Source organism: Mauremys mutica, chromosome 10 (genome assembly GCF_020497125.1).
Source record: "Mauremys mutica isolate MM-2020 ecotype Southern chromosome 10, ASM2049712v1, whole genome shotgun sequence".
Lineage (NCBI taxonomy): Eukaryota > Metazoa > Chordata > Testudines > Geoemydidae > Mauremys > Mauremys mutica.
In genome coordinates this window covers 12,241,729-12,268,199 of record NC_059081.1, presented here as the reverse complement: position 1 = coordinate 12,268,199, position 26,471 = coordinate 12,241,729, and the positions used below count along the sequence as shown (strand labels likewise).

Below are 26,471 nucleotides of genomic sequence, written 5' to 3'. Positions count from 1 at the left end.
ATCCAGTCAGAAGGGGTGTATTGAGTAAAGTAGTTGATGTGTTTTAGTGTCTTAAAGGCTCTATTGGCTCCAGAGTTTGTGAAATAAAACTGACTCATTTTCTCTGAACAATTGTCTTTAATCAAAAAACCCAGAAACTGCATCTTTAATATACTGTATTTATAGGAACACAATGAAATAAGATGTACATTTTGAAGCTTCTGTAGATAACATACTATAGCATAGTAATAATTAACATGTGACAGCAGTTAATCACTTTACAATGTTACACAAGTGATTGGACTTTCAAATAAAATATTTACAAACTTACCTTTACAAAACAACATTGTGTGTATACAAAATGAAATTTGTAATAAAACAGAACATACACGTAAGGCAGACCAGCAGGGCACTGAAATTAAGGCTGTGGAATTAGTTTGCACCTTGAAAATGCTGAGCTCCTAGCAATTTTTTTTGCTCCTCTTTCAGTTGATTGTTGCAAAGATTGAAAAGCATCAGTATATTCTAACTCTCGCTGTGAATGTCCTTCTTTAAAAACAACCACAACAACAACAAAACAGTCTGTGCATTTGCCTTCCTTATGGTATCAGTGGAAGGCATATCTGGTTTTATTGCCCTCACCGGCAGAGTAGTTTTGAACAGTTTGGTAGAAAGAGAAGTAAAAGCACCAGCATCTAAAGTTGGACATGGAGGTGAAATATGGCTTAAGTGACTAGAGAAGATGTTTGTTTTACTAGCTTCATATTAAAAGCCCACAATTACAGCAAATATTTAGAATCCTGACATTATGGTAACATTTATCAATATACAGATTCCAGAATAGGAATTAAACACTTGATGGCAGTATGCAATCAGCCTTGTAAAATAGGATTTTATTTTGTTCCCCTCAGAAAAGCTCCATCTTCTGATGGAACACAAAAGAATGAACCAGATAATAAATCTGAGTCCTGTGTGAGAGAAGAATCTGCCTCTACAGGGAATGGACTGGAAACAGAACCAACCTTGTGATTGTCAGTCAGACCTCTGTGTATGCACTAGTCACTAAACTGGTATCTGAAGATTGTATTATATCTTAGATAATTTGCTTTTTAGCTGCTAATTTAAAAGGCATTAAAGTACAGTTATAGTCCCAAAGCATCCATACAAACAGCATTCTGGAGTTCCATATTTAGCCTCTTTTGATGGTTTGTATATGAAAGGCCAAATTATGCCCTCAATTACACCTGTGAAACCCTCTGACGCCACAGGAAACTAAGGGTAAAATTTGGCCCCAAATTTACTTACTTGAAAAATGAAGCTTGTTTCAACTGCCAGCACTTTCCCAGACCTAAAGAAGAGCTCTGCATAAGCTTAACTCTTTCACCAACAAGAGGTTGGTCCAATAAAAGATCTCTCACCCACCTTGTTTCTTAGCACTTCAAAATAACATTCCTGCCAAAAGGATCCGTTATTCGAGAAAAAGAAAAGAGAAGGAACAAGACATGGAGGTGACACAGTGTGGGGGTGGGATGTGGACAGCTTTGATTATTTTACATAAGAACGGCCATACTGGATCAGACCAATTGCCTATCTAACCCCGTATCTTGTCTTCTGCCAGTGTCGGATGTTTCAGCAGCAGTGAAAACAGGACAATTTATCAAATGATCCATCCCCTGTCATCCACTCCCAGCTTCTAACAGTCAAGAGGTTTAGGGACATCCAGAGCATGTGTCCCTTGATGGATCTAACCTCTATGAATTTATTTATATTTTTGGCCTTCACAACATCCCCTGGCAACCAGTTCCACATGTTGACTGCATTGTGTGAAGAAATTCTTCTGTGTGTTCGTTTTGAACCTGCTGCCTATTAATTTCATTGGATGACCCCTGGTTCATGCATTATGTGAAGGGATAAATAACACTTCCTTATTTACTTTCTCCACACCATTCATGATTTTATAGACCTCTATCATATATCCCCTTAGTCCTCTCTTTTCCAAGTTGAACAGTCTTTTTAATCTCTCCTCAGATAGAAGCTGTTCCATAGCCTTAATAATTTTTGTTGCCCTTCTCTGTACTTTTTCCAATTCTAATATCTTTTTTTGAGATGGGGCAGGCAGAACTGTACACAGTATTCAAAGTGTGGGTGTACCATGGATTTATATAGAGGCAACATGATATTTTCTCTTATTGTCTATCCCTTTCCTAATGGTTCCTAACATTGTTAGCTTTTTTTGCTTGCTGCTGCACAGTGACCAGATGTTTTTGGAGAACTATCCAGCATGATTCCAAGATCTTTTTCTTGAGAGGTAACAGCTAATTTAGATGCCATCATTTTGTACGTATAGTTGGGAATATGTTTTCCAATATGCTTTACTTTTCACTTAGCAATATTGAGTTTCATCTGCCATTTTGTTGCCCAGTCACCACTTTTGTGAGATCCCTTTGTAGCTCTTCACAGTCTGATTTGGACTTAACTATCTTGAGTAATTTTGTATCTTCTACAAACTTTGCCACCTCACTGTTTACCCCATTTCCAGATCATTTATGAATGTTGAACAGCACTGGTCCTAGTACAGATCCTTGGGTGAACGAAAAACTTACCTCTCTCCACTGTGAAAACTGACCATTTTTCCTACTCTTTGTTCCCTATCTTTTAACTAGTTACTGATCCATGAGAGGACTTTCCCTCTTATCCCATGACTGCTTACTTAGCATAAGAGCCTTTGGTGAGGAACTATGAGAAAGGCTTTCTGAAAGTCCAAGTACACTAGATCCATTGGATCACCCTTGTCCACATGTTTGTCAAGCCATGAAATTCTAATAGATTGATGAGATATGATTTCCCTTTACAAAAGCAGTGTTGACACTTCCCCAGCATATTGTGTTCATCTATGTGTCTGATAATTTTACAATTACTATAGTTTCAATCACTTTACTTGGTACTGAAGTTAGGCTTACTTGCCTACAATTGCCAGGATCACCCCTGGATCCTTTTATAGAAATTGGCATCATATTGGCTATCCACCAGGCATCTGGTACAGAAGTTGGTTTAAGTGATAGGTTACAGACCAAAGTTAATATTCTACACTTTCATATTTGAGTTCCTTCAGAAATCTTGGGTGAATACTATTCTGGTCCTGGTGACTTCTTATTGTTGAATTCATCAATTTGCTCTTAAACCTCCTCTACTGACACCTCAATCTGGAACAGTTCAACAGATCTGCCACCTAAAAAAATGGCTCAGATGGGGGAATCTCCCTTACATCCTCTGCAGTGAAGACCGATTTAAAGAATTCATTTAGCTTCTCCACAATGACCTTGTCTTTCTCGAGTGCTCCTTTGGCACCTCAATTGTTCAGAGGCCCCACTGTGTGTTTGGCAACTTCCTGATTCTGGTGTATTTAAAAACAATTTTGCAATTAATTTGTGTGTCTTTTGTTATTACAGTTTTACACTTGACTTGCCAGAGTGTATGCGCCTCTCTGTTTTCCTCAGGTTTTGACTTCCAATTCTTAAATAATGTGTTTTTCTCTGACTGCCTCTATTACTCTGTTTAGCCGTGGTGGCTTGCCTTTTTTTTTTTGGTCCTCTGTTTTTTATATTTGGGATATACATATAGTTGTGCCTCTATTATGGTGTTTTAAAAAAAAGTTTCCATGCAACTTGCAGGCATTTCACTCTTGTGACTGTTCCTTTTAATTTTCATTTAATTAGCCTCCTCATTTTTGTGTAGATCCCTTTTATGAAGTTAGATGCTACTGTGGTGGGTTTCTTCAGTTTCCCCCCCCCCCCAGGATGTTAAATTTAATTAGATTATGGTCGCTATTACCAAGCAGTCCAGCTCTATTCACCTCTTGGCCCAGATCCTGTGCACCACTTAGGACTAAATCAAGAATTCCCCCTTCCTTGTGGTTCCAGGACTAGCTGCTCTAAGAAGCAGTTATTAATGGAATATAGAAGTGTCTCTGCATTCCATGCAGAGATGACATGTTCCCAGTCAATATGGGGATAGCTGAAATCCCCCATTATTATTCAGTTTACTGTTTTTGTAGCGCTTGTAGAGTGACTACATCACCTGGCAGTGGAGAAAATTCTTCTCTGCCCCTCAACCAACTCCTGTGGATATTCCCAGGACACAGCCTAGTCACTAGGATTGTATACTGGATTTTGCTACTGCCCCTAAGTGATTTCTCAAGATCGACTAGATAGCACAGGTTATTGAATCAAGCCCTTTGCCTCAAGAAATCCCAGCACCATGAATGAAGGGTTTACTATTACCTGGCTTGGTAACATCAGTGGTATTACCTACTCCAGACACCCAGATAGCAATCAGAACTTACCTACGTGCCTGGAAAAAATATACTCCATTGCTGATTAGCAGATCCATCCCCACACAGGGCTGATCTTACACTTTGTAGGGTCCCCGAGCTATTGGAGCAGGAGGGGGGGAAAAAAAACACTAGGCGGTGAGTTGCCTCTTCTGCGGCTAAAAAGGGGAAGATTTGGCCAGCCAATGAATCGCCTAGGACATAAAAATAGTCTCATGGATGCTTTGGTGATGGAGACCTTAAAGTGCATGGAGAGAGATTTATGAATCTGGAAGTGTAATAAGCAACCAATTTTAAACACTGAAACCCATTTTGAAGCTGTGAGCACAAAGATGAACCCACTACTCTTACTGCACTTTGACCAGCTTTGGGCCGAGCAATTTCAGAGCTAGAAATGGAACAGGATCCTTTTAATATATACAGGCGTGTGCGCGCACACACACACACACACACACACACACACGTACGTAAATTGAACAACCTGATAGAAAAAAATCATCATCATCTAATTTACAGATACTGCAAAAATCAGACATAGCCTTTTCTCAGTGCACAGGTTTTGGAAAAGATTTCTGTACAATGTTTATAAAATGTTTTAAAAAACCATCAGCGTCTCATTGTGCTTAGTCAAAACAGCTTTCTGCCACAGTGAATTCACTGCCTTTACCATAGCTCTAGAAGTTACTGCATGTTGGTTTGATGTAGCAGAAAGCTCTGGAATCCCACTGGTATTCTCATCTGAAGAGGTATGCGGAAGCAATACCATGTAACAAGAGCGTGTCTGAAATCACATTGTATTTAAATCAGGTAACCACAAAAGCGGATATTACAATGAATAGGGCCTGATCCTGCATGCCCTCTGCAGGCTGAGTCCCCGTTGATGTCGATGGGAGTCGTGTATTAAGGGCTTGCAAAGTCCTGCCTGTAACTGGCACTTGGCTAGCAATGATTTCAGCAAAATCTGAATCCAACACAGTTTTGCAGTAAATGCCGACTGCCTAGGGTCAACCTAGTTTTACTCCACCAATCACGACTCTCTTCCAAATCAGTCTGCCAAGAACGCGAGGCTGTCTTCTAAAGCTGCCTTTCAAAAAACTAAGGCAACAGTACTTTGGTTCCCATTTTTAACACCCTCTTATAATATGGACCTCACTATAACCAGAAGATTGCTTGCTTTCCAAGAACAGCCTTGTCAAGAGGGTGTGCACGCCCACTTAACAGCACCCACATTAACTTTGGTTCTGAGTAACTGGACAGATACTGCAACCACTAGCATGAGTTACATCCCTCAGTTTGGGAAACCACATGAAATGTATGTAATACTTAATACAGACTTATATACAGACAGATTCCACCTTGTGTCTGTTCATACTATATGCCTTGCCTCAGGCCCAGCTGTGTACATCACAGGACTACGTTGCATCACGTTCCCGGGTTCATCCTGCTCATTATGAAGCTCTTGACGTTGGGAACTGGATGCACATCATACTGGTGTCTGCGGCGCTCAATGAAGCAAGCCAGACGGGAGGTATCCAGTGGGATTTTGGAATAGCTGCCATTGTGAGGCTGCAGCCAAGGATGCTGTAAACAAGTGGCTGCTGTTGGCCTCCTCCTGAAGTCTTCCTGGAGGATAACATTGATGAAGTCTCTGGCTGCATGACTCACATCACAGAAATACTCATGAGGGAAGCTGAAATCCACTCTGCACACGTTTATACATGTCTCCTCTTTGCTTTCATCCAGGAATGGAGAGACGCCACTTAACATGACATAGGTGAGGACCCCAATGCTCCAGATATCTGTGCCCAGTGAGACAGGGGCACCTTGGATAACTTCAGGAGCTGCAAACTCAGGGTTTCCAAGCAGCTGATGAACATGGTAATGACCCGTGATCTGAACTGCATCTTCCAGGTCTATAAGCTTGACACGAGGCACTGGGATCCTTAAGTCAATGAGCAGATTTTCTGGCTGTTGAAATTTTAAAACAGATTAAATTGTAGGATTGTTTTGTAAATGAAATATGTCGCTTTCATTTTAAGAGAAGTTGACACCAGTGGTTCTCAACCAGGGGTCCAGGGATCCCCCTGGTCCATGAGCAGGTTTCAGGGGGTCCACCAAGCAGGGCCAGTGTTAGATTTGCTGGGGCCTAGGGCAGAAAGCCAGAGTTCCACTGCATGGGGCTGAAGCCTGGGGCTCTGAGCCCCACCACCTGGGGCTGAAGCAGAAGCTTGAGCAACTTAGCTTCATGGTGCCCCCAGTGGCATGGGTCCCTGGGCAATTGCCCTGCTTGCTACCCCTTAATGCCGGCCCTGGCTTTTATACACAGAAAACCAGTTATTGTAGCACAGGTGGGCCATGGAGTTTTTAATAGCATGTTTGGGGCAGAGGGAATCAGAAAGAAAAAGGTTGAGAACCCCTGTGTACTAGCTCATCAAAACATACTGAATGAGAGATGCGAAATACCAGTCAGGACACTGAATGCCTGGGAACAAATTCAGCTCCTATTTACACAGCTGCAAAGGCAGATCAACGCCTTTAGCGTCAATGGAGTTATTCTGGTTTTACACCAGTGTAATGGAGCAGGACTTGACTCTTGGTTTCTATGACATGAGAAGTTTATTTTTCCCAAATTAAATCTTCCTAGAGCAATTATATATGGATATAATTATTTGTCTTCCAAACTAGAGTGCAGGTATTTTTGGTCCTAACCTCTCCTGGTTTCCTCCTGCTCGTAGCTATTTCAGCATTTCTCATGGCTCTCTCCCTACACTTGCTGCAGACCTGGGCTGTCTTGCATCCGATGAAGTGGGTATTCACCCACGAAAGCTCATGCTGCAAAACGTCTGTCAGGGCTTGGCTACACTTGCAAGTTGCAGCGCTGGTAGAGGCTTTCCAGCGCTGCAATTAGTAACTGTCCACACCTGCAAGGCACATCCAGCGCTGCAACTCCCTGGCTGCAGCGCTGGCTGTACACCTGGCCAGGTTGGGGTGTAGCGATTGCAGCGCTGGTGATCCAGCGCTGCTCATCAAGTGTGGACACACACCAGCGCTTTTATTGGCCTCCAGGGAATAAGGAGATATCCCAGAATGCTTTAAACTAAATTACTCCCTTTGTTTTGTTATGCAGCCTCTCTTTGTTTTGTTGTGAACCTCCGGAGGAGCTCCGTTTCGTTTCTACCGGAGCTGCTTATCAGCTCCTGTTTGCTGTGATCAATCTGTGAACAATCAAATGAGATCCTCCTCCCTGTTGTGAACGAGCTCTGTGGAGCTCCTCCGTTGCTGCTGCTATCTAAAAAACAAACACAGCTCCTGTTTGCTGTGATCATCTGTACTTGGCTGTAAACAATCAAATGAGAGGCAGGCAGGGAAACAGCGGGGAGTCGTGTTGCCTACATGCTGTTTGCAATTAAGAGTTAAGACTAAGGGGTCGGAAAAATGTTCTGATTTTTCAAGTCAGGAAGCTAACACACAGTGTTGGCTCCAAAAATCCACTCTCTCTTTCCCCCCGCTCCCTGTCACACTAGACCCCACTCCACCCCCCTCTTTTGAAAAGCACGTTGCGGCCACTTGAATGCTGGGATAGCTGCCCATAATGCATCACTCCCAACAGCGCTGGAAATGCTGCAAATGTGGCCACACACCAGCGCTGGTAGCTGTGAGTGTGGCCACACACCAGCGCTGCTCCTACACAGCTGGATGACCAGCGCTGCAAACTACCAGCGCTGCAAACTGTAAGTGTAGCCAAGCCCTCAGTCTATAAGGTGCCACAGGATTCTTTGCTGCTTTTACAGATCCAGACTAACACGGCTACCCCTCTGATACTTGAGTCCTTCAGAGATGCACTGAAGGGAACAAATGATGGGGACTTCCACCACTTGCTTTGGAAAACTAGCCCATGGTCTAATAAACTTGCTAATTTAGGATTCAGTGTAACTGAAGTAATTTGCAGGAACACCTCTATACTTCCTGAAAGCTCCTGTAGGTCCAGCAAAGAATACACAAATACATATTGAAAAGCATTTTCGGTAGCTTAGCCAATTGGGACTTAGCCTTTTTATATGTTATTTTGGAAAAAAGATTTGGTCGTGGGCAATGGAAGAACCAAAGTACCACCTGAAATAACACATTTCTGGGGTAAAGATTCCAGGAGACTCCTCCATGGAGCTGAGTCTACTAGTAGGGATTAAGTCACTAAGTGGAAAGGGAATTCATATAAGAGGGCAGGTTGGCGCCTTGGTGTCTATTTTGATTGCCATTTAAGTCTGCACATGCACTTTATATATATATATATATATATATATAATATATATATATTTATATATATATATATATATATATATATATATATATATATATATATATATATATATATATATATATATATATATATATATATATATAAAAAAATCCCCAAACAACCAATACTACTGTAACTGCTACCCAGGGCAGCTTGAGCCCAGGTTGGTGTCAATCCCCAATGAAATTCTAGTCACTGTGTTGTGTGTTAGTTATAATCAATCAGTCAAAAGAACTGGAATGCCAATAAGAACATTACAATAATGAATTCAGGACATTATCTGTCAGACTCTGGCAGCATAGCTGCCTCCTGCCACGTGTGTTAACAAAACAAGGTTTGATTCATGTTAATGACACTATAGACTTTCGAGCCTCCCTCAAAAGTCTAGGGGGGGGCAGGGATAGCTCAGTGGTTTGAGCATTGGCATGCTAAACCCAGGATTGTGAGTTCAATCCTTGAGGGGGCCACTTAGGGATCTGGGGGAAAAATCAGTACTTGGTCCTGCTAGTGAAGGCAGGGGGCTGGACTCAATGACCTTTCAAGGTCCCTTCCAGTTCTACAAGATTGGTATATCTCCTGTTGTTATTATTATTAATTCTCCAAAATGCAGTTGGGAAAATCCTTCTTCCTCTGACCAAGTCACTCCCCTCCTTGAATCTCTCCGCTGGGCTCCTCTCCCATCCCACTGAAGTTTAAGCTCCGTGCCCTGACCTTCAAGGCTTTGCACTGCTATGCTCGTCTGCCTCTCTGCTCTTTTCTTTTCGTAGTCCCTACTTTGCGCCTCCCGCCCAACTTCTCCCTTTGCATCCTTCTCCTCCTTTTGTCTTCTTTGCAAGAACAACTTTTCTCATGTGCCAGGCATCCACTCTAATCGAATCCCGCCTTAAAACATGGCTCTTCCACAAAGCCCAGCAGTATAAACCCATCAAACAGGGAAGGAAGAAAGAAATCCCGCACCAGGGTGATCAGCCTTTCTGCTGGCCGCCTGGTGCTTTATAGGTCTGAACTGTAGTGCTTGTCTACTTAGATTGTAAACTCATTAGGGCACAGACTGTGTCTCCTAAGCGTTCTGGGGTCAGAGCTTGACCAATGAATAACTTCATCCTCTTTTCTTCCTACCTTTATATCTAAATGAGCCACTCTGCAATTGTGAAGATACTGTAAGGCTTCCATTGTGTCTCTTATGTAGAAAGCTACTTTTTCCTCCATCAGTTCATCATGATTCATAAGATAATCCAAGAGACGGCCATCATCCATACTAGAAACAAATCAAAAACTCAGCTTGAAAAAAAAATTCATCACACGAAACCTCCCGGAATGGTTAAAATTTGAAAATATAACTGCAATGGCCTAAAAATGGAGGAAGCTCAAATGTAAGGCTCAGCATGTAGCTAATGATATCTAAAGACACTGGCAGGCCATGAAAGCGGTAGCATGATTATGCCTCAACCATTAACTTATCAACAGTCTTTGAAAATCTAAAGCAGCCTCAAGATATCATAATTTGCTCAAGGACTAATTCAACATATGGTGGCAATTTCTCTGAAAACAAATACATTTATTTACTGGGATCGGTCTATTTATCTGTAGAGCTGATGGATAAAGGTGTAAAAAAAGGACTGAAATTTTCAAATGAAAATATTTTCCTTTTGAAAATGTACACTCTGAAAAATGTCCACCCAGGTCTATTTATCTGTGTAAATATACATATACAAATAGCCCACATGTACTTCATGGGACATTCTCTATCTAGGTAGCATTTTGCATCAATAATATCAAACTTTTAAAATAATTAGATTTCAAAGGCCAATATCATTATCCCCATTTGACAGCTGGGAAAACTGAGGCACAGGGAGGCCAGTGACTTGCCTAAGGTCACCCAGCAGGATAGTGACAGAGCCAGGACTAGAACTCAGGTCTCTGGAGTCTTAAACCAGTGCTCTGTCCACTAAGACATTTTGTCTCCAAAAGCCACCATTTCTTTATAGAGCATGAGTGCTTGCTGCACTGCATTTGTCACTTAAAAAAAAAAAAGGCATTTGGGTGAGATTTGACTGATATATATTTTAACACAATTATCAAAAACAGACAGAGGGGGCCAAATTAATCTCTGATGTAATCCCACTGCCTTCAGTGGAGTAACATCAAACATGAACTTGTCCCAATGATTCTTTTAATCCATAGATGAGAGACAGTAGAAATCCAGCGTGTAACGGGTGTGCTACATGGCACTATGATCTAAAAAAGGGCAGCGGGTGAAATCCTAGGCTCACTGAAGTCAATGGGAGAGCCTCACTTAAGTCCTGATCCTGCTAGGTACTTACAGCTCTAAAACTAAGAGATAAGACGTGGGCGACTCATAGGTATCGTGGATAGTTATGTACTGAGGATGCTGCAAGTGCTGTAACAAAGCTGCTTCGTGTGCTGCCTGCTCTTTCTTTTTCATTTTTTTACTAATGAATTTCACAGCGACGTCCTTCCTGGTGGCTTTGTGAATACATTTCTTTACTGTGGAGAATCGGCCCCTGGAAGACATGATAATGAAGACGATCCATGAATAAATCATGTCTGTTTTTTTCAGTGCAATAAGAGTGATTTTCAAAGCGTTATTTGAGTCAGCGCATTAATATTTTACAAGGAATCAGGTTTGTCTAGTTATTCATAACATTTCCCTACAAAGAACCTAAATTCCCTATCCTGGGAGTTTAGATTTTTTGGGATGAGCAAAAAGAGGTGATAAATGGTGTCATTTCTCTTTGTACAGTCATTGTGCTGTCGTCGAATGCTCTCCCATGGGCTCAATTTGCAGCTGCTGCTTTTTCTTTCAAATAAGCACAAAAAATAATTTTCTAATAAAAACGACCATTCTCAGAAAACCAAAAGAACCTCCCCCCCATTCATTAACAATATTTAATAATTTCACCTAGTCATTTCAGATGTGAGATCAAGTGATTCTGAGGGACAAGCGGTAGTGAGTCACTTATACAGAGCAGGTCAGACTTGTGCAAAGCCATGCACAATTGTTCCACAGTGGAGGAACAAAGTGAAATACTCTTGTCTTGTAACTAGTAAGTACAGTAGATAAAGAATCCGTATATTGAAGACAGACAGGTACTAGATGAATTGCACATTGTCCTACAGAGCCACGATAGAACCCTAACCCATTAGCCCCAGAAACACTGGTCTCCACCACTTGACAAAGCAGATCTCTCAGACAGCACTAGTAGTAGAATCTTTATCTTTATATATTGGCCAGCCCCTCGGGGGTGGCCTCACAGAAAGTGCTCCACATTACCCATTTGGGCTCTAGTTCAACAAATCATCTCTATTCAGCAAAGCACTTACATGCATGATTATTTAAGTGCACGATTAAAGTTACTTTGTTGGGTAGTGATGGTAGGGTGACCAGATGTCCCGGTTTTATAGGGACAGTCCTGATTTTTGGGTCTTTTTCTTATATAGGTTCCTATTACTCCCCACCCCCATCCCGATTTTTCACACGTGCTGTCTGGTCACGCTAAGTGATGGGCTAAAGCACACGCTTAAGCACTTTGCTGAATTAGGGCACTGAGAGTTAAGTATATCAAGATTGGCTGGATTATCATGATGTCAAAAGCCCAAGTCAAACTAGAGAAATGAGAGCAGATGCTAGCAAAAACTTCCAATGACGGATATAGATTTCCACAGCTAATAGGTTAGAAGTTCACATTCAGCCATTCCTTTCTGAATTACACTTCAGACTATATTCTAAACTTGATCTTGAAAGTGACATATTTTGTACTGATTTTATGTGCACAACAGCCTGAAAGAAATGGCATTTTTAAAAAGGTAAGAAAGAACCGTTGCATTTACTTGGTAGCTCTAAAAAGAACCCTAGACATTCTCCTGGTGGGAAAGCTTCACATGATTGTTTTTGTGTTTTATTACAATGCTAATATTACCTTCCAATCTCATGCAATTCCATATAAGCAAAGTCAAAGTTTTCTTTCCATGAAATAGTGGCACCATCAGCGGCAGCATCTTTGGGGAAAAACATATTCAAGAAAGATCCAGGTTAAGAAAAGTTTCCTAGGTAACACAAAACATGTTCTAATTCTCATACAGCATTTAAAAATTTAAGTGTCTTAAAGGAGAAATTAACAATTAAGAGTCAGTTTCCATATCTCTTCCCTAGGCAAAATTGCCAGGGGGAGATTCCGCGCTGTGCCTCTAAAAGGTGCAGCCCAGGAGAAGAGGAAGTTAAGATGACTTGAAGTTACCTTTGTGCCTTCCCAGTTCTGGGCTGCTTCAGTGGCTGCAGGAGTCTTCACTGTAACAAAGACAGCCTGTAGGGCCTAAGTTATAGTTGCCTCGCTGGGCACATCTACACTGCAGCTGGGAGCGAGCCACCCAGCCCAGGTAGACAGATTCACTCTAACGGGGTGTCAGGGTTCCCTCCCCACTCTGCACTCTGGGGTACAGATGTGGGGACCCACATGAAAGACCCCCCTAAGCTTATATTCCACCAGCTTAGGTTAAAAACTTCCCCAAGGCACAAATCCTTCCTTGTCCTTGGATGGGTACTGCTGCCACCACCAAGTGAGTTAGACAAAAATTCAGGAAAAGGACCACTTGGAGTTCCTGTTTCCCTAAAATATCCCCCCAAGCCCCTTCACCCCCCTTCCTGGGAAGGCTTGAGAATAATATACCAACCAAATAGGTTAACAAGGTGAGCACAGACCAGACCCTTTGGTTTTTAGTGTCCTAAAAACCCATCAGATTCTTTAAAAATCAGAACTTTATTATAAAGAAAAAAGTAAAAGGATGGAAAAGTAATTTTACAGGGTAATAAGATTCAAAACACAGAGGATTCCCCTCTAGGCAAAACTTTAAAGTTACAAAAAAACAGGAATAAACCTCCCTCTTAGCATAGGGACAATTCACAAGCTAAAACAAAAGATAATCTAACGCATTTCCTTCCTATTACTTACAATTTGTAATCTTAGATGTTTAGTCAGGTATGGCTTTGGGAGATGTATTTTCCCTGCCCTGATTCCTCGCTGACCCAGAAAGAACACAGAGAGACACAAAACAAAAACCTTCCCCCACAGATTTGAAAGTATCTTCTCCCCTCATTGGTCCTTTTGGTCAGGTGCCAACCAGGTTATATTTGAGTTTCTTAATCCTGTACAGGTAAAGGAGGGATTTTATGCTACCCTTAGCTGTATGTTCACGGGGTTTGAGCTAGTGCACTAAAAATAGCAGTGCAGATGTTGCGGGTTGGGCTGGAGTGCAGGCTCTCAAAGCTTGAAGAACATAAGAGCTGTCATACTAGGTCAGACCAATGGTCCATCTAGCCCAGTATCTTGTCTTCCAACAGTGGCCAGTGCCAGGTGCCCCAGAGGGAATGAACAAAACAGGCAATCATCAAGTGATCCATCCCCTGTCGCCCATTCCCAGCTTCTGGCAAACAGAAGCTAGGGGCACCAGTCCTGCCCATCCTGGCTAATAGCTATTGATGGATCTATCCTCCATGAACTTACCTAGTTCTTTTTCAAACCCTGTTATAGTCTTGGCCTTCACAACATCCTGTGGCAAAGAGTTCCACAGGTTGACTGTGCATTGCATGAAGAAATACTTTGTTTGGTTTAAACCTGCTCCCTATTAATTTCATTTGGTGACCCCTAGTTCTTGTGTTATGAGAAAGAGTAACTAGCACTTCCCCCCTTATTTACTTTCCCCACATCAGTCATGATTTTTAGACCACTATCATATCCTTTCTTAGTCGTCTCTTTTCCAAGCTGAAGAGTCCCAGTCTTATTAATCTCTCCTCATATGGAAGCCATTCCATATCCCCTAATCATTTTTGTTACCCTTTTCTGTACCTTTTCCAATTCCAATATATCTTTTTTGAGATGGGGTGACTACATCTGCATGCAGTATTCCAGATGTGGGCGTACCATGGATTGATATAGAGGCAATATGATATTTTCTGTCTTATCTATCCCCTTCCTAATGATTCCCAACATTTTTGACTGCCGCTGCACATTGAGTGGATGTTTTCAGGGTTGAGAGCCTGAGCTCCAACCTGAGTAGCAGAGCCCACTCGGCTATTTCTAGTGTGCTAACTCTAGCCACACTAGCGCGAGTCTGTCTACCCAGGCTAGGAGATTAGCTCCCAGCTGCAGTGTAGGCATATTCTAAGAACAGCCGTGAAACTGCCCAGAATCTCAGTGCTGTAGCCCTGTGCCTGACGTACCCTCCCATCTCCATCCCTGCCCCCTGTGCTGCGGCTTGTGAGGGAGTCCCTAAAGGACAGACTTGAAGCTGTTTTCCACAGTGCCTGCACCAAAATTCTCCCCACTGCCAGATCATAGGCTTCTGGAGCCCCTTTTTGCCACTCTGGCCTTTTTCCAGAGTGGGGTGAGGATCTGATCGCCAGGGAGTGCAGGGTCAGCCTCAAATCCTGCCTGTATTGACAGGCTCCTGGGGTAGAGTAGGAGTCAAATAATACAGCTTTCATTTAAGTGCAAGGAAAAGCAGAGACTTCTAATGCCATTGTAAGATAAGTTCTACTATTTCTTACAATATAAAACAAATTATTATTTATATTACAGTTAGTGCCTAGACCCACCAACCAAGCCCGGAGCTCCATGGTGCTAGGCATTGCACGTAGTAAGAGTCAGACCTCGCTCCAAAGAGTTTATGGTTTAAATAGGCCAGGCAGAGTGTGGGAGATGGAAAGTATTATCCCTATTTTACAGATGGGCACTGAGGCACTGAGGATCAAGTGACTTGTCCAAGGTCACACCGGACCTTGACCACAAGTCCATCCTCCCTCTCCATTTAAAAGGGTTTTATGACTTGATGAAATACATTCATACGTTTTAAACCAAGAGCACCCACGTTTCCTTATCTGTAAAATGAGGTTAGTAATCCTGCCTTATCCACAACTCAGGAGTGTGTGGTGGGGGATTAATATTTGTAAACTGATTTGAAAGCCTCAGATGAAATGCCTTACAGAAGTGTAAAGGATTATTGGCTGGGTCTGCAAAGCCCTTCATTCAACTTGTTTATATTTCTCAAATGATCTACTTTCCAGACAGAGCCGGTGGCATGCGAGGCTGGGGCAGGTAAGAGAGGAATGGGGCATACATCCCCTGGCATGGGGGGATATGGAGGAATCCTCTTATGGCGGGGTGGAGGAATGGCGAGTTTTCTGGGATCCATCAGATACTCAGTTATCCAAATGCCTTTTCCTTTTAGAGAGAAAGGAGTTGAGTTGATGCTAAGGCTTGGTGAGGCTAGTAACATTTAGGACTGCTCTGAGGAAGTATCTAGCTTTCTCTGATATTCATCACCTGAATCTCAGCTCTAGAATGGAAATGTAATGTTGACCAATCAAAAAACAATTCTCCTTATAAGCACTACCTTCTCCTTCTCATCCGTCAGCTGGCCTTTTCCTTTTCACAAAGTACTCACCATACTCAGGGAGGCTCACAAATTCTGAGGGCTCACTAGGTAAACTAATTCCCCAGGGATTGCTGGCGCTGACTCTGAACTGATATCGACAGCCTGGAGTGAGATCTTCAATGACGAGATAGGTATCCAAAGTGGAGGCAACTGACTGCTGCCAGACCTGGGCTCCTGAATTTTACGGAGAGAAAAAGCCAGCTGAAGAAAATACAGTTTGATTTAGCTCAAAAGTAGAATACTAGTTCTTAAAGAATACCAGTTCTTAGCCATCACTGTTTACAGGTTATATAGCAGAATGATAAGGCCAATTCATAAAGAAATCAATGTGTGAATGAAGCATACTCAGTAAGAGAATTCTCTCTCTCACACACACACACACACACACACACACACACACACACACGGCTGTTTATATTGAAGCAGGTAAAATCCATGTTTTTTTTTAAAAGGTAGAAATAAAGAAGCTTCTATTATTATGTAATTAATTTTGACCATTGAACTGAAAATACACAGGATTGTTTGCTATGATACACTTTTGAGTGATTTGCTCAAGACAAGTTTTGATGGGCCTAATGCTCCACTCCAATACACTGGTTTTGAGCTGCTTTAATTCCGTTGTTTAGGGTGATCTAAGGGGTTCTAACTTGCATTAGGCATGTGGCCTCCCCCTGGCGTTATACTGGTGTAATGGAGAGGAGAATCAGGCTTCCCTTGTGATGGGGCTTCCACCACATCCCACAGGAGACTATTCCATTGTTTAGTAGATGACAGTTTCCTGATAGGTTTCAGAGTGGTAGCCGTGTTAGTCTGTATCAGCAAAAACATCAAGGAGTGGCACCTTAGAGACTAACAAATTTATTACATTGGTATATGTGTGGAATATGCCATCATGTGCCAGCAATACCCCTCTGCCATGTACATTGGCCAAACCGGACAGTCTCTATACAAAAGAATAAATGGACACAAATCAGACATCAAGAATTATAACATTCAAAAACCAGTAGGAGAACACTTCAATCTCAATAAAAGACTTAAAACGGGCAATTCTTCAACAAAAAAACTTCAGACTCCAACGAGAAACTGCAGAACTGGAATTAATTTGCAACTGGACACCATCAAATTAGGCCTGAATAAAGACTGGGAGTAGATGGGTCACTACAAAAACTAATTTCCCCCTGCTGATACTCACATCTTCTTGTGAACTGTTTGAAATGGGCCACCTTTATTACATTGGCCTCGGTAACACTACAAAAATGATTTTTCCTCCCTTGGTATTCACCCCTTATTGTCAACTGTTGAGAATAGCCCACCTTAACTGAATTGGCTTGTTAGCACTGACCTCCCACTTGGTAGGGCAACTCCCATCTTTTCATGTGCTGTGTATTTATACCTGCTACTATATTTTCCATGCATCTGATGAAGTGGGTTTTAGCCCACGAAAGCTTATGCCCAAATAAATGTATTAGTCTGTAAGATGCCACAAGTACTCCTTGTTGAGTTTCCTGATAACGCATCCTAAACCTCTCTTCTCATAATTTCATCCCATTATTCTTTGGGAATATCTCCTCGGACCACCCTGGGACAATTTTTCTCTCTCCAAACACATCTTCTCTCTAGTTATTGTTTAACCAAGCTGCAGCTACGTAACACTTTTACTCTTTCCTTTAAGTCAATCCCTGCAACCTCTGCCATTTTTGTTATTCTCTGAACTCCCTTCAGTTTGCCAACATCTTTCTGGCTGTGAAGCCCCCAGAAAAGTGCACAACATTTGAGGTTGTCTCTCACCAGGCTTACATTGATGTGCACCGGCCTGGGCACAAGGTTTCAGTGAGTGTGAAATCAGGTAAAGAAATGTGATGTTGACTTGATGATTTTTTCTCTTTGATTACAGTGAAGTGCAGTGGGAGAAATTCTATGATGCATTATTTACACTGGCAAGAGGGAGCTGGGCTTTAGATAGGATTCTTGAAGGACCTAGAAGAAGAACAAGTTGACAGGATTCTCAGAACATGTCTGTGGCGTACATAATGAGTTTTGCTAAATATGGAGCCTTCCAGGAATAAAATTCATGGACAACGAGACCAAAATACATCCCATGAAAAAAATATCCAGACATATCTGGAAATCACAGTGGAATAACTGGGTGAAATACCAAAGGAATCAGCAGAAAAGGAGATTCTGTAGTTGAGATTTTTGGGGTTATTATTTATTTATTTATTATTAAAGAGGGGCCTCTGGTTATCACAAATAACTTTGAGCCCCACTCAGTCTCTCTTCACCTGTGCTGATGCAGATTGGTTCAGTCACTTGCAACTGGGTCTTCTATGAATGCCTGGAAACCCAGGGGAACCATTCCTGGAGCCCTTCCTGTGAAGAGCCATGGGCCTTGGTGTCTTGTTTGAAAAACAATGGAAACCAGCACAAAGGATTCTGGGATGCAGTGGAGGAAGACCCATTTGCAATGTGCCAAATGTGGGGAAGAAGAATGAAGAAAACTGGACCAGTGGTAGTAATCGCGTCTGGGAAGGAGGCAAAGGCAGCCATGTTACAATCCGGATTCACTGAAGATGGCATGACTCCATATCACAAATCTTCAACCTCCGGGCCTGGAGAACAGCCTGGGGTATGTTTTGATCTGGGGGCATGTGAGCTGCGTGACACCCATTAACGGTAGGTCACAGTAGTATTGGGCATTCACATGGAAAGAGAAGAGCAAGATGCATAAGCATGGAGTATTTTTATACAAATTAGAGACAGGAGGCTGAATCTTTGTGTATAAGACTGACTATTTAACCTTAAGTTCTTACCATAAAGTATTTGCTTTGCATAAAGTACATGAACATGACTATCTGTGAGGTTCGCTTACATCGCAGAGACAGGCAGGGAAGAGTCAGTGATCCTTGTGAAGCTGAGTAGCAGTGGAGGAACACTCAAAGAACAACTGCTTTTTAAAATGTTTTGGTTACTGTTGTTAATGCAAGAGTTAAGGCAACAATTAGTGTTGTTAATGTTCTTTGTCAGATGTGCCAGTGAAATCGATGCGATGAGGGTTAAAGTAGCTAGTAGATCATTCATTAAGTGACGGGATTTAGACAATTAAATTCAAATTGCTTCTTACATTTTTGTTGTAGAGTGATGAAGAGGGAAAAAACAAAACAAAACAGAGGCCACATGCCTAAGGCAAGGCATTCCACCCAGTGAACATTGTGCTTTTGTGGGCAGAAGGTAAATAGGAATGTGAATCATTTTGTATGACCTTGGCATAATGCATTTGCTAGGCCCGCAGGGATGGCAGTGCATTTAATTATTTATTTTTGCGCGGGGGCGGGGGGGGGGAGTGTTGGAGTTGAGAAAGGTGGGTGGATGGTTGAAATTCAGTGCTGGATGGAAGGAAGACAGGAAGCGGGATGTTATTGGAATGCAGAAAACAACAAAATTATTTGGATCAAAACCACAAGCAGTTTAATGTATCCACAGTAAGAGGCCATCAGAAGAGCCTGTCTGATACAGTGACAATATAAGAAAAAAGACTTCAAATCAAGACTGGATGCCTTTGCTGTAGCCAAACCCAGGTTACTGGGCTTAATGCAGGAGTAGCTGGGTGAAATTTAATGGCCTATGACAGGTGTGGCCAAACTGTGGCTCATGAGCTACATGTGGCTTGCAGAGCTTGGGGCTTCATCCTGCGCCGGGGGGGGGCGGGGGGAGGGAAGAGCTGGTGCTGGCGACTCCAGCCCCGTGGGGGGCACCGAAGGTCAGGGCTTCTCCCCGCAGTGGGGCGAGCCGGCACTCATGGCTTCAGCCCCGTAGCAGGGAGCCATGGCTCAGGGCTTCAGCCCTGCTGGGGAATGAGTCAAAACTTGGGGCTTCCGGCCCATGGGGGTGAGCTGGTGCCCTTGGCTTCAACCCTGCGAGGGGGCGGCAAGGCTGGGCTTCAGCCCTGCAGGAGGGGCACCACTGCTGGGGTCTTCAGCCCCGGAGGAGGCGGCAAGCCAGTGCTTAGGGTTTCAGCCCTGCAGGCGGAGGGGCGCTGCTGCTGGGCTTCAGCCCTGAGGGAGGAGCACCGCTGCTGGGGGCTTCAGCAGCACATGCTCATTAGAACAGGAAATTGCGTCACCATAGCACTGTGCTGTGATCTGTTTGCATGCTGCACACTACTGGCTGTGTTTACTGTTCATAAGTCACAACTGAATCTTTTTAGATTCAAGTGTTAACCCTACATTAATTTAATGGATGACAAGGACATCTTCAAACTGTGTTTCTGCGGATGTAGTTGTGAAAGAAGAAACGTTGGACTTTAGTGGTGGTGAAAGAAATAGACCGCGGTGTTGACATAAAGAATGCATTTGACAAAGCATTGACAAATGGCAATGCACTGCTGGATAAACTTGTCAGTGTTGCAACGGATGGACTTTTGAAAAGCGATCCCAAGTTTTCGAAGTTTCTCCCTCTTCATTGCATCATCCATCATGAACATCTCACAGACAGATACTTCAAGTATGAAAATATTAAGGAAACAGTCCTGGAAACTGTCCAAATTTCATCCACTTGAATGGGAAGACTCAGACAGCTCAAAGTGAAGCTTTCACCCTTCCTTTCACAAATATTATGAAACGTACAGCACACGGCTATAAGCACAGAAATATCATTGGCCAGGCCCAGCTTCCCATATAGGCAGTGCCAGTGCGCCTTCAAACGGCCAAAAGCACACTGAACAGTCATTCTGCACTTGCTCAGCCTGTTGTTGAACCGCTCTTTGCTGCTGTCAATTGCCCCGTGTATGGCTTCATAAGTCATGGTATTAAGGGGTAGATGGGGGTCTCCCAGGATCACAATGGACATTTCGACTTCCCCTACAGTGATCTGGTCTGGGAAGAAAGTCCCGCCTTGCAGCTTCCTGAACAGCCCAGTGCTCTGAAAGATGCGTGTGTCATGCACCTTTCCAGACCAGCCTGCATTAATGTCTGTGAAACGCCCACGATGATCCACAAGCGCCTTGAGAACCACTGAGAAATACTCCTTGCAATTAATGTACAGTGGCTAGATGGTCTGGTGCCAGAATTTGAACATGAATGCCATCTATCGCCCCTCCGTAGTTAAGAAAGCCCATTTGTGCAACGCCATCCACAATGTCACACACGTTGCCCAGGGTCACGGTGTTCCATAGCAGGATGCGATTAATGGACCTGCACACTTCCATCAACATGAGTCCAACGTTCGACTTTCCCACTCCAAGCAGGCTGGAGTAGCCAGCTTCCACAGTGCAATTGCCATGCGCTTCTCCAACGGCGGGGCAGCTCTCATTCTCGTGTCCTTGCACTGCAGGGCTGCGGCAAACTCATCACACAGTTTCATGAATGTGGCTTTCCTCATCCGAAAGTTCTGCAGCCACTGCTTGCAGGGCCGGTGCAACCACTTAGGAGACCGTTAGGATTTAGGGGGCGCCATTTTTTTCGGCAGCGACTGCGGTGGCCGGATATTCAGCCACCCCGGTTGCTGCCAGCATTTAGGTGGAGGAAGCTGGGGCAGGGGAGCGCGGGGAGGGCCACTTGCAGCAAGTAAGGGGGGGGCAATACGCAGGGGAACTCCCCGCCCCAGCTCACCTCTGCCCCACCTCCTCCCTGAGCATTCCATGGCTGCTTCACTTCTCTCGCCTACCAGGCTTGCGGCGCCTAAGCTGATTGGTGCCGCAAGCCTGGGAGGTGGGAGAAGTGAAGCAGCGACGGCGTGCTCGGGGTGCTCGTGCTTGTGCGCAGAGCAGGGGTGAACTGGGGTAGGAGGAGGTGCCTCAGGGCGGGGGCGCCGGGGGGGACGACAAGGTGGAAGTTTCGCCTAGGGCGTGCAACATCCTTGCACCAGCCCTGACTGCTTGTCATCCCAGACGTGCATGACGATGTGATCCCACCACTCAGTGGTTGTTTCCCAAGCCCAAAAGCGCCATTCCATTGTAGTCAGCACCTCCATGAATGCCAAAATTTCATGTCATAGCTACTATGTGTGGCGAGATCCATGTTGCATTCCTCTTGCTTTTGTAGTTTAAGGAATAACTCCACTGCCACTCATGATGGGTTAGTCAGAGTGAGCAGCATACTAGTCAACAGTTCAGGATCCATTCCTGCAGCTCGAAGAGGCAGAGCACACAGTACACAAACCATGGGAAGATGGTGCCAAATGTGCACGGAAGCACAGGGGTTTCTCGAATGCAAAGCAATGCATCACGGGGCATTGGGACAGGACCCAGGATGCCCCGCGATCCCCTCCGCCTTCCCACAACTCTTAGCGACAGAAGAGGAAGAGATGTTCTGTGGGATAGCTGCCCAGAGTGCATCACTGCGAATACTGTGCAAGTGTGAACACGCTATTGTGCAGGCAGCTGACAGTGTGAACACACAACAACGGTTTCCTTCCAGCGCGCTCTGAGCGGCATTGTAACTCTGCCAGAGTAGACGTTCCGTAAGAGCTCTGCCTGGGAGCACACCTTCTGTCTGAAGCTCAGGGGACACCAGGCCTCCCTGTGCCCCCTAAATGGCACCCCTGCTGTAAAGGCTAATGTTTCCCTACCTTCTTCTCTGTACTCTACGGTGTAGCCTGAAATGGTGCAATTGCCAGTACTGGATGGGGGCAGCCAGCGAAGGATCACTGAAGTGCAGCTTCTTTCCTGAGCAATGGGACGGTTTGGGGCTGCTGGAACACCTTGAAAAAGAGAAACCAGCATCACATCACTTATTGTTTGTACTTTAGTGCTTAGAGCATATTAAAAAAAAGAGCCTTTCCACGGCCTATTGTGGATATGAGCGTTGTCTGGGCAGCGGTTGGAGAGATCACAGGAATTGTTATATCAGAACTGGTCCATCCAGTCAGGTAGCCTGTTTCCCACAGGAGTCTATACTGAAAGGTTTTAGAGGAAGGCCAATGTCCTCTAGACCATAATGTGCTTACTCAACACTATAGCGTGGGTGGGAGTTTCTTCTTGCTCTCAGCTGGTGCTCAGCTTTGCTCTGAAGCCGGGGTGCCCTCTCTCTCTAGTAATATTTGAGGAACAAAGGAAGGCAAGTGCAGCCACGGTATATTTGAGCATTGCTGAGGATGGCATGGCAATATCATCACCTTTCTACCTTTGACCTTGGAGAACAGCGGGGGTGGGGTGGGGTGGGAATTTTCACTCAGTCACATGGCAATTTGGATTCGTTTATTCTAACTATGGTAAACGCAGGTGCATTGGTGTCCTTAGCCCATTGCTACTGGTTTCTGCTGCAACCTCAGGGCCTGATCCAAACCCACTGAAGTTAAAAAAATGTCCAGTGATTTCACTGAACTTGGGATTGGGCCGTTGGTGTGGTGGGCACACAGAGTAGTGACCTCTGAACGGCTGACACTGCAGAAGGTGACAGACAAGGCACACGGGGTGGAATTATTATTATTAATACTTATTTGAATTACTGTAGCACTTAGGAGTCAATCACCAATTGCTATGCATGTAGCTAAGCCCTGTCCGGAATACGGTAGCAGCTCATTTACCCACTTACTTTACCAGTAAATTTACTGACAAATCAAACCAATGGGGCCCACTGTGAGAACAAACAAATTGACTTCCTAAACGTTCACGATACTCGCACCTCCACACCCCATCAGTTATACTTTCATTACAGCTGCGTTGCCTCCAATGCCGCAGGCATCTCGCATTTGAATTTCTAAAATACGCTTTGTTGGAGCTGGAGGTCACCAACAATCAGCTCCCCACTGGGACTCATTACAATTCCAGGGATCCTTCATCATTCCTCAAAGATGAGCTCCCACAAAGTGTTTTCTAAGGGCCAAGTCCTTGCCCCCTCCCTTCAAAGGGGTGCAAAGCCCCAAATTCACCACCAATAAACTTCCCGCCCCCTTGCTTAGCTGCAGGCTCCCCTGGCCAAAGCTTCCTGCCACGTCTGTAGGCAACAACATCTAGGCTGATGATCTGCAGCTTGGAGAGGACTCCATTTCCTGCTTACTCTCACTGAAAGCCTTTATGCAAATCACACTTGGGTTCTGCATCGGGGCCCAGTCTGGGCCCACAGGGTGCTGTGGTTATGGGAAGCAGCAGTCTCAGTTTGGATGGGTTAGGATGCATGTTAGGCCAACATTTTAAAACATGGCCCTTAAAGTTAAGGCACCTAAAACGAGAGCGAAGCATCAGCTGCTCCTTCTGACATGTGTGGGAAGAGAGGTTGAGTAAAGGCTCCATGATTTGGCCCCCTTGTTTGTCATTCACTTGCAACAACAGCTCCTTGCCTACTTGTTTGGAGGGTGGATATTTGGAAGTGCTCCCAGCCTCCACAAAGAGGCTCAGCAAAGCCATTGCTGCCTTACGTTTCAGAAGCACAAAAAGATAAGGCAAAAATCCAATACCTTGCACTTTGACTGTAGCGGAGGTCGAGGCTGTTCCATGTTCATTTGTCGCCACACAGGTGTAAATACCACTGTCCTGCGGCATCAGGTTACAGATCTTCAGGGTGATTTCCCCAGAATCACTACAGGTGTCAGAAACGGCACATTTTAAAATGCTGCTTTACTAGCGAATACTTACACAGGCCTCTCTCGTAGCGTATTGGAATGATGACAATGTCGGAGAGGGTACAATGGGCACAGATAAAGGATGTGAATGCAAAGCCCTAAGGAGAAATACATACTAAGGGTATTTTTAGTTCTATCGGGCCAAATTCAGACCTGTGACATTGCTCCATTGAGTCTAGGGGATTTGCACCAGAATGCAGGAGGTCTGAATTTGGCCCATATCCGTCAGGCAGGTGTTTGGCAGTGGAGGGGTGGGGAGAGGGATGTTGGGGGAAAAAAGAATCAAAGCAACAAGACTAGATGGATCCCCCGTTCTGAAGGAAAACAGGGAACCACTGATGTAAACACCTCACCTGTATGGGAATATCATCCCTCTAAACACCCCAGGGAATCAATCTGCTGAGTAAGTGCAAGCAGGGCAAGATAGAGCAAGGGCAGCCATGAAAACCTGATGGTCTCCAGGGGATCTCGACCCAGCAGCATGTTTCGATGAATGGGCACAGTACCTTCTTTTTTATTGCTTATTTTTCATTCTCACCCGACTCTGCATTCCCAGGTTACATCTGCACCAGAAGCAGAAGTGCTGAAAATCATTTGAGAGCTTGTTCCTCTGAGATTTCCACTTTCATTTGGTCCTCTTGAGTGGTTCAGATAAGCTGTAGATGAGCATCTGAACTCAGGCTGCTTCTCTGAACTGCACTCAAACTCCAGAGCCGGCAAGGTTTGCCCAAAGCTGATTGCAAAGCGATCTGGAAAAGATCTTTCCCCTCCCCACGTGGGGCTTTTGGGACATCCAGCATCATGAGGGCCTGTCTTTCTGTCCAATCACTGTCAGCTATGACTTCCCCTAGAGACCATCAATGCTCTTCTTGGAGCAGCTGGAGGAGGTCCCTAGAGAGCCACACAAGACACTGCCTCATCCCAGAGGCAAAGCATATTCCCAGGTTGGGGAGCTGCAGACTTCACCCGAGTCCCAAACGTTGATTCCCCCCTAGCTGGCATACATAATGTGCAGCATGCCAGGCTGGCCCAGATAACCATATCTTTAATGGGTCTTGCAGTCTGACTGGTGCAGTCACCTCGTTTGATGGGAAGGAAACTACCAACAAGCCTGAATACTTTGAGTCTCCAATGCATGAACTTACCAGGATGAAACTGTATAAGTGGCTGTGCTGTTCTCATTGTTGAGAATATTTTGATCCGGTCCCTTCCAGGTTATGCTGGGCTTTGGCCGTCCACAGACTTTGCACTGAAGCATCACTGTGTCACCAAGCAAACAGGTGATATCCACTAATGGCACAAGAAACTCTGGAGCCACTGGAGCAAACACACACACAAATCCTTTTAGCCAAGCAGAAGAAATGTGCCCCCATCCAGACCCGATATTTGAATACAAGCATTTCATCCTACCAATCACAGTGGGTTTTTATACAGGATCACATGCCTGAATGATGCCTTTAAAACCTTTGTACCAAGTGCCGAGGATACAGGAGGCTGGAAGGAAAATTACTGAAACTGCAACTTCACTAAGAGCCAGACTGTGATGGCTCTTGCACGGCTATGCTGGGGTAGAAGCCCTGCAAAAAGCCCAACGTGCAAGGCCCTCTCACACTAGCAGTCCCTTTGCTCTGGAAAGTGCAGAGACTGCTCGTTTCTTTTCTCCACCTGGGAAGCAAAATCACTGGAAAATGGGTGGGGAGGAAGTGGGCTGTGTCCCCTGCAGCCTGCTGAATAGCGCTGGCACACGGGGGGAGATGGAGAATCTGGGACCTCTGGAGCTTAGTGCAGGAGCCTCTACTGCATGAGGCTCAGGCTGTAGCGCAGACTCATCTTCTCTTTCTAAGTGGTTTCGGTGCC

At 44.3% G+C, this 26,471-nt stretch overlaps 1 protein-coding gene across 1 annotated transcript in view; it reads right to left on the bottom strand.

Annotated features, from left to right (window-relative positions):
• Positions 1-4,797: 4,797 nt before the first annotated feature.
• The window catches only part of KALRN (kalirin RhoGEF kinase), a 743,024-nt gene continuing 721,350 nt past the window's right edge, over positions 4,798-26,471 (bottom strand). Inside the window, exons 20-27 of the mRNA XM_045032062.1 lie at positions 25,760-25,931; positions 24,450-24,571; positions 22,623-22,754; positions 16,068-16,232; positions 12,548-12,626; positions 10,931-11,131; positions 9,726-9,864; positions 4,798-6,277 (exon numbers count right to left, since the gene is read on the bottom strand). Of these exons, the coding sequence (XP_044887997.1) occupies positions 5,732-6,277; positions 9,726-9,864; positions 10,931-11,131; positions 12,548-12,626; positions 16,068-16,232; positions 22,623-22,754; positions 24,450-24,571; positions 25,760-25,931 (1,556 nt within the window). The 3' untranslated portion in view covers positions 4,798-5,731. The remainder of the gene's footprint in view (positions 6,278-9,725; positions 9,865-10,930; positions 11,132-12,547; positions 12,627-16,067; positions 16,233-22,622; positions 22,755-24,449; positions 24,572-25,759; positions 25,932-26,471) is intronic.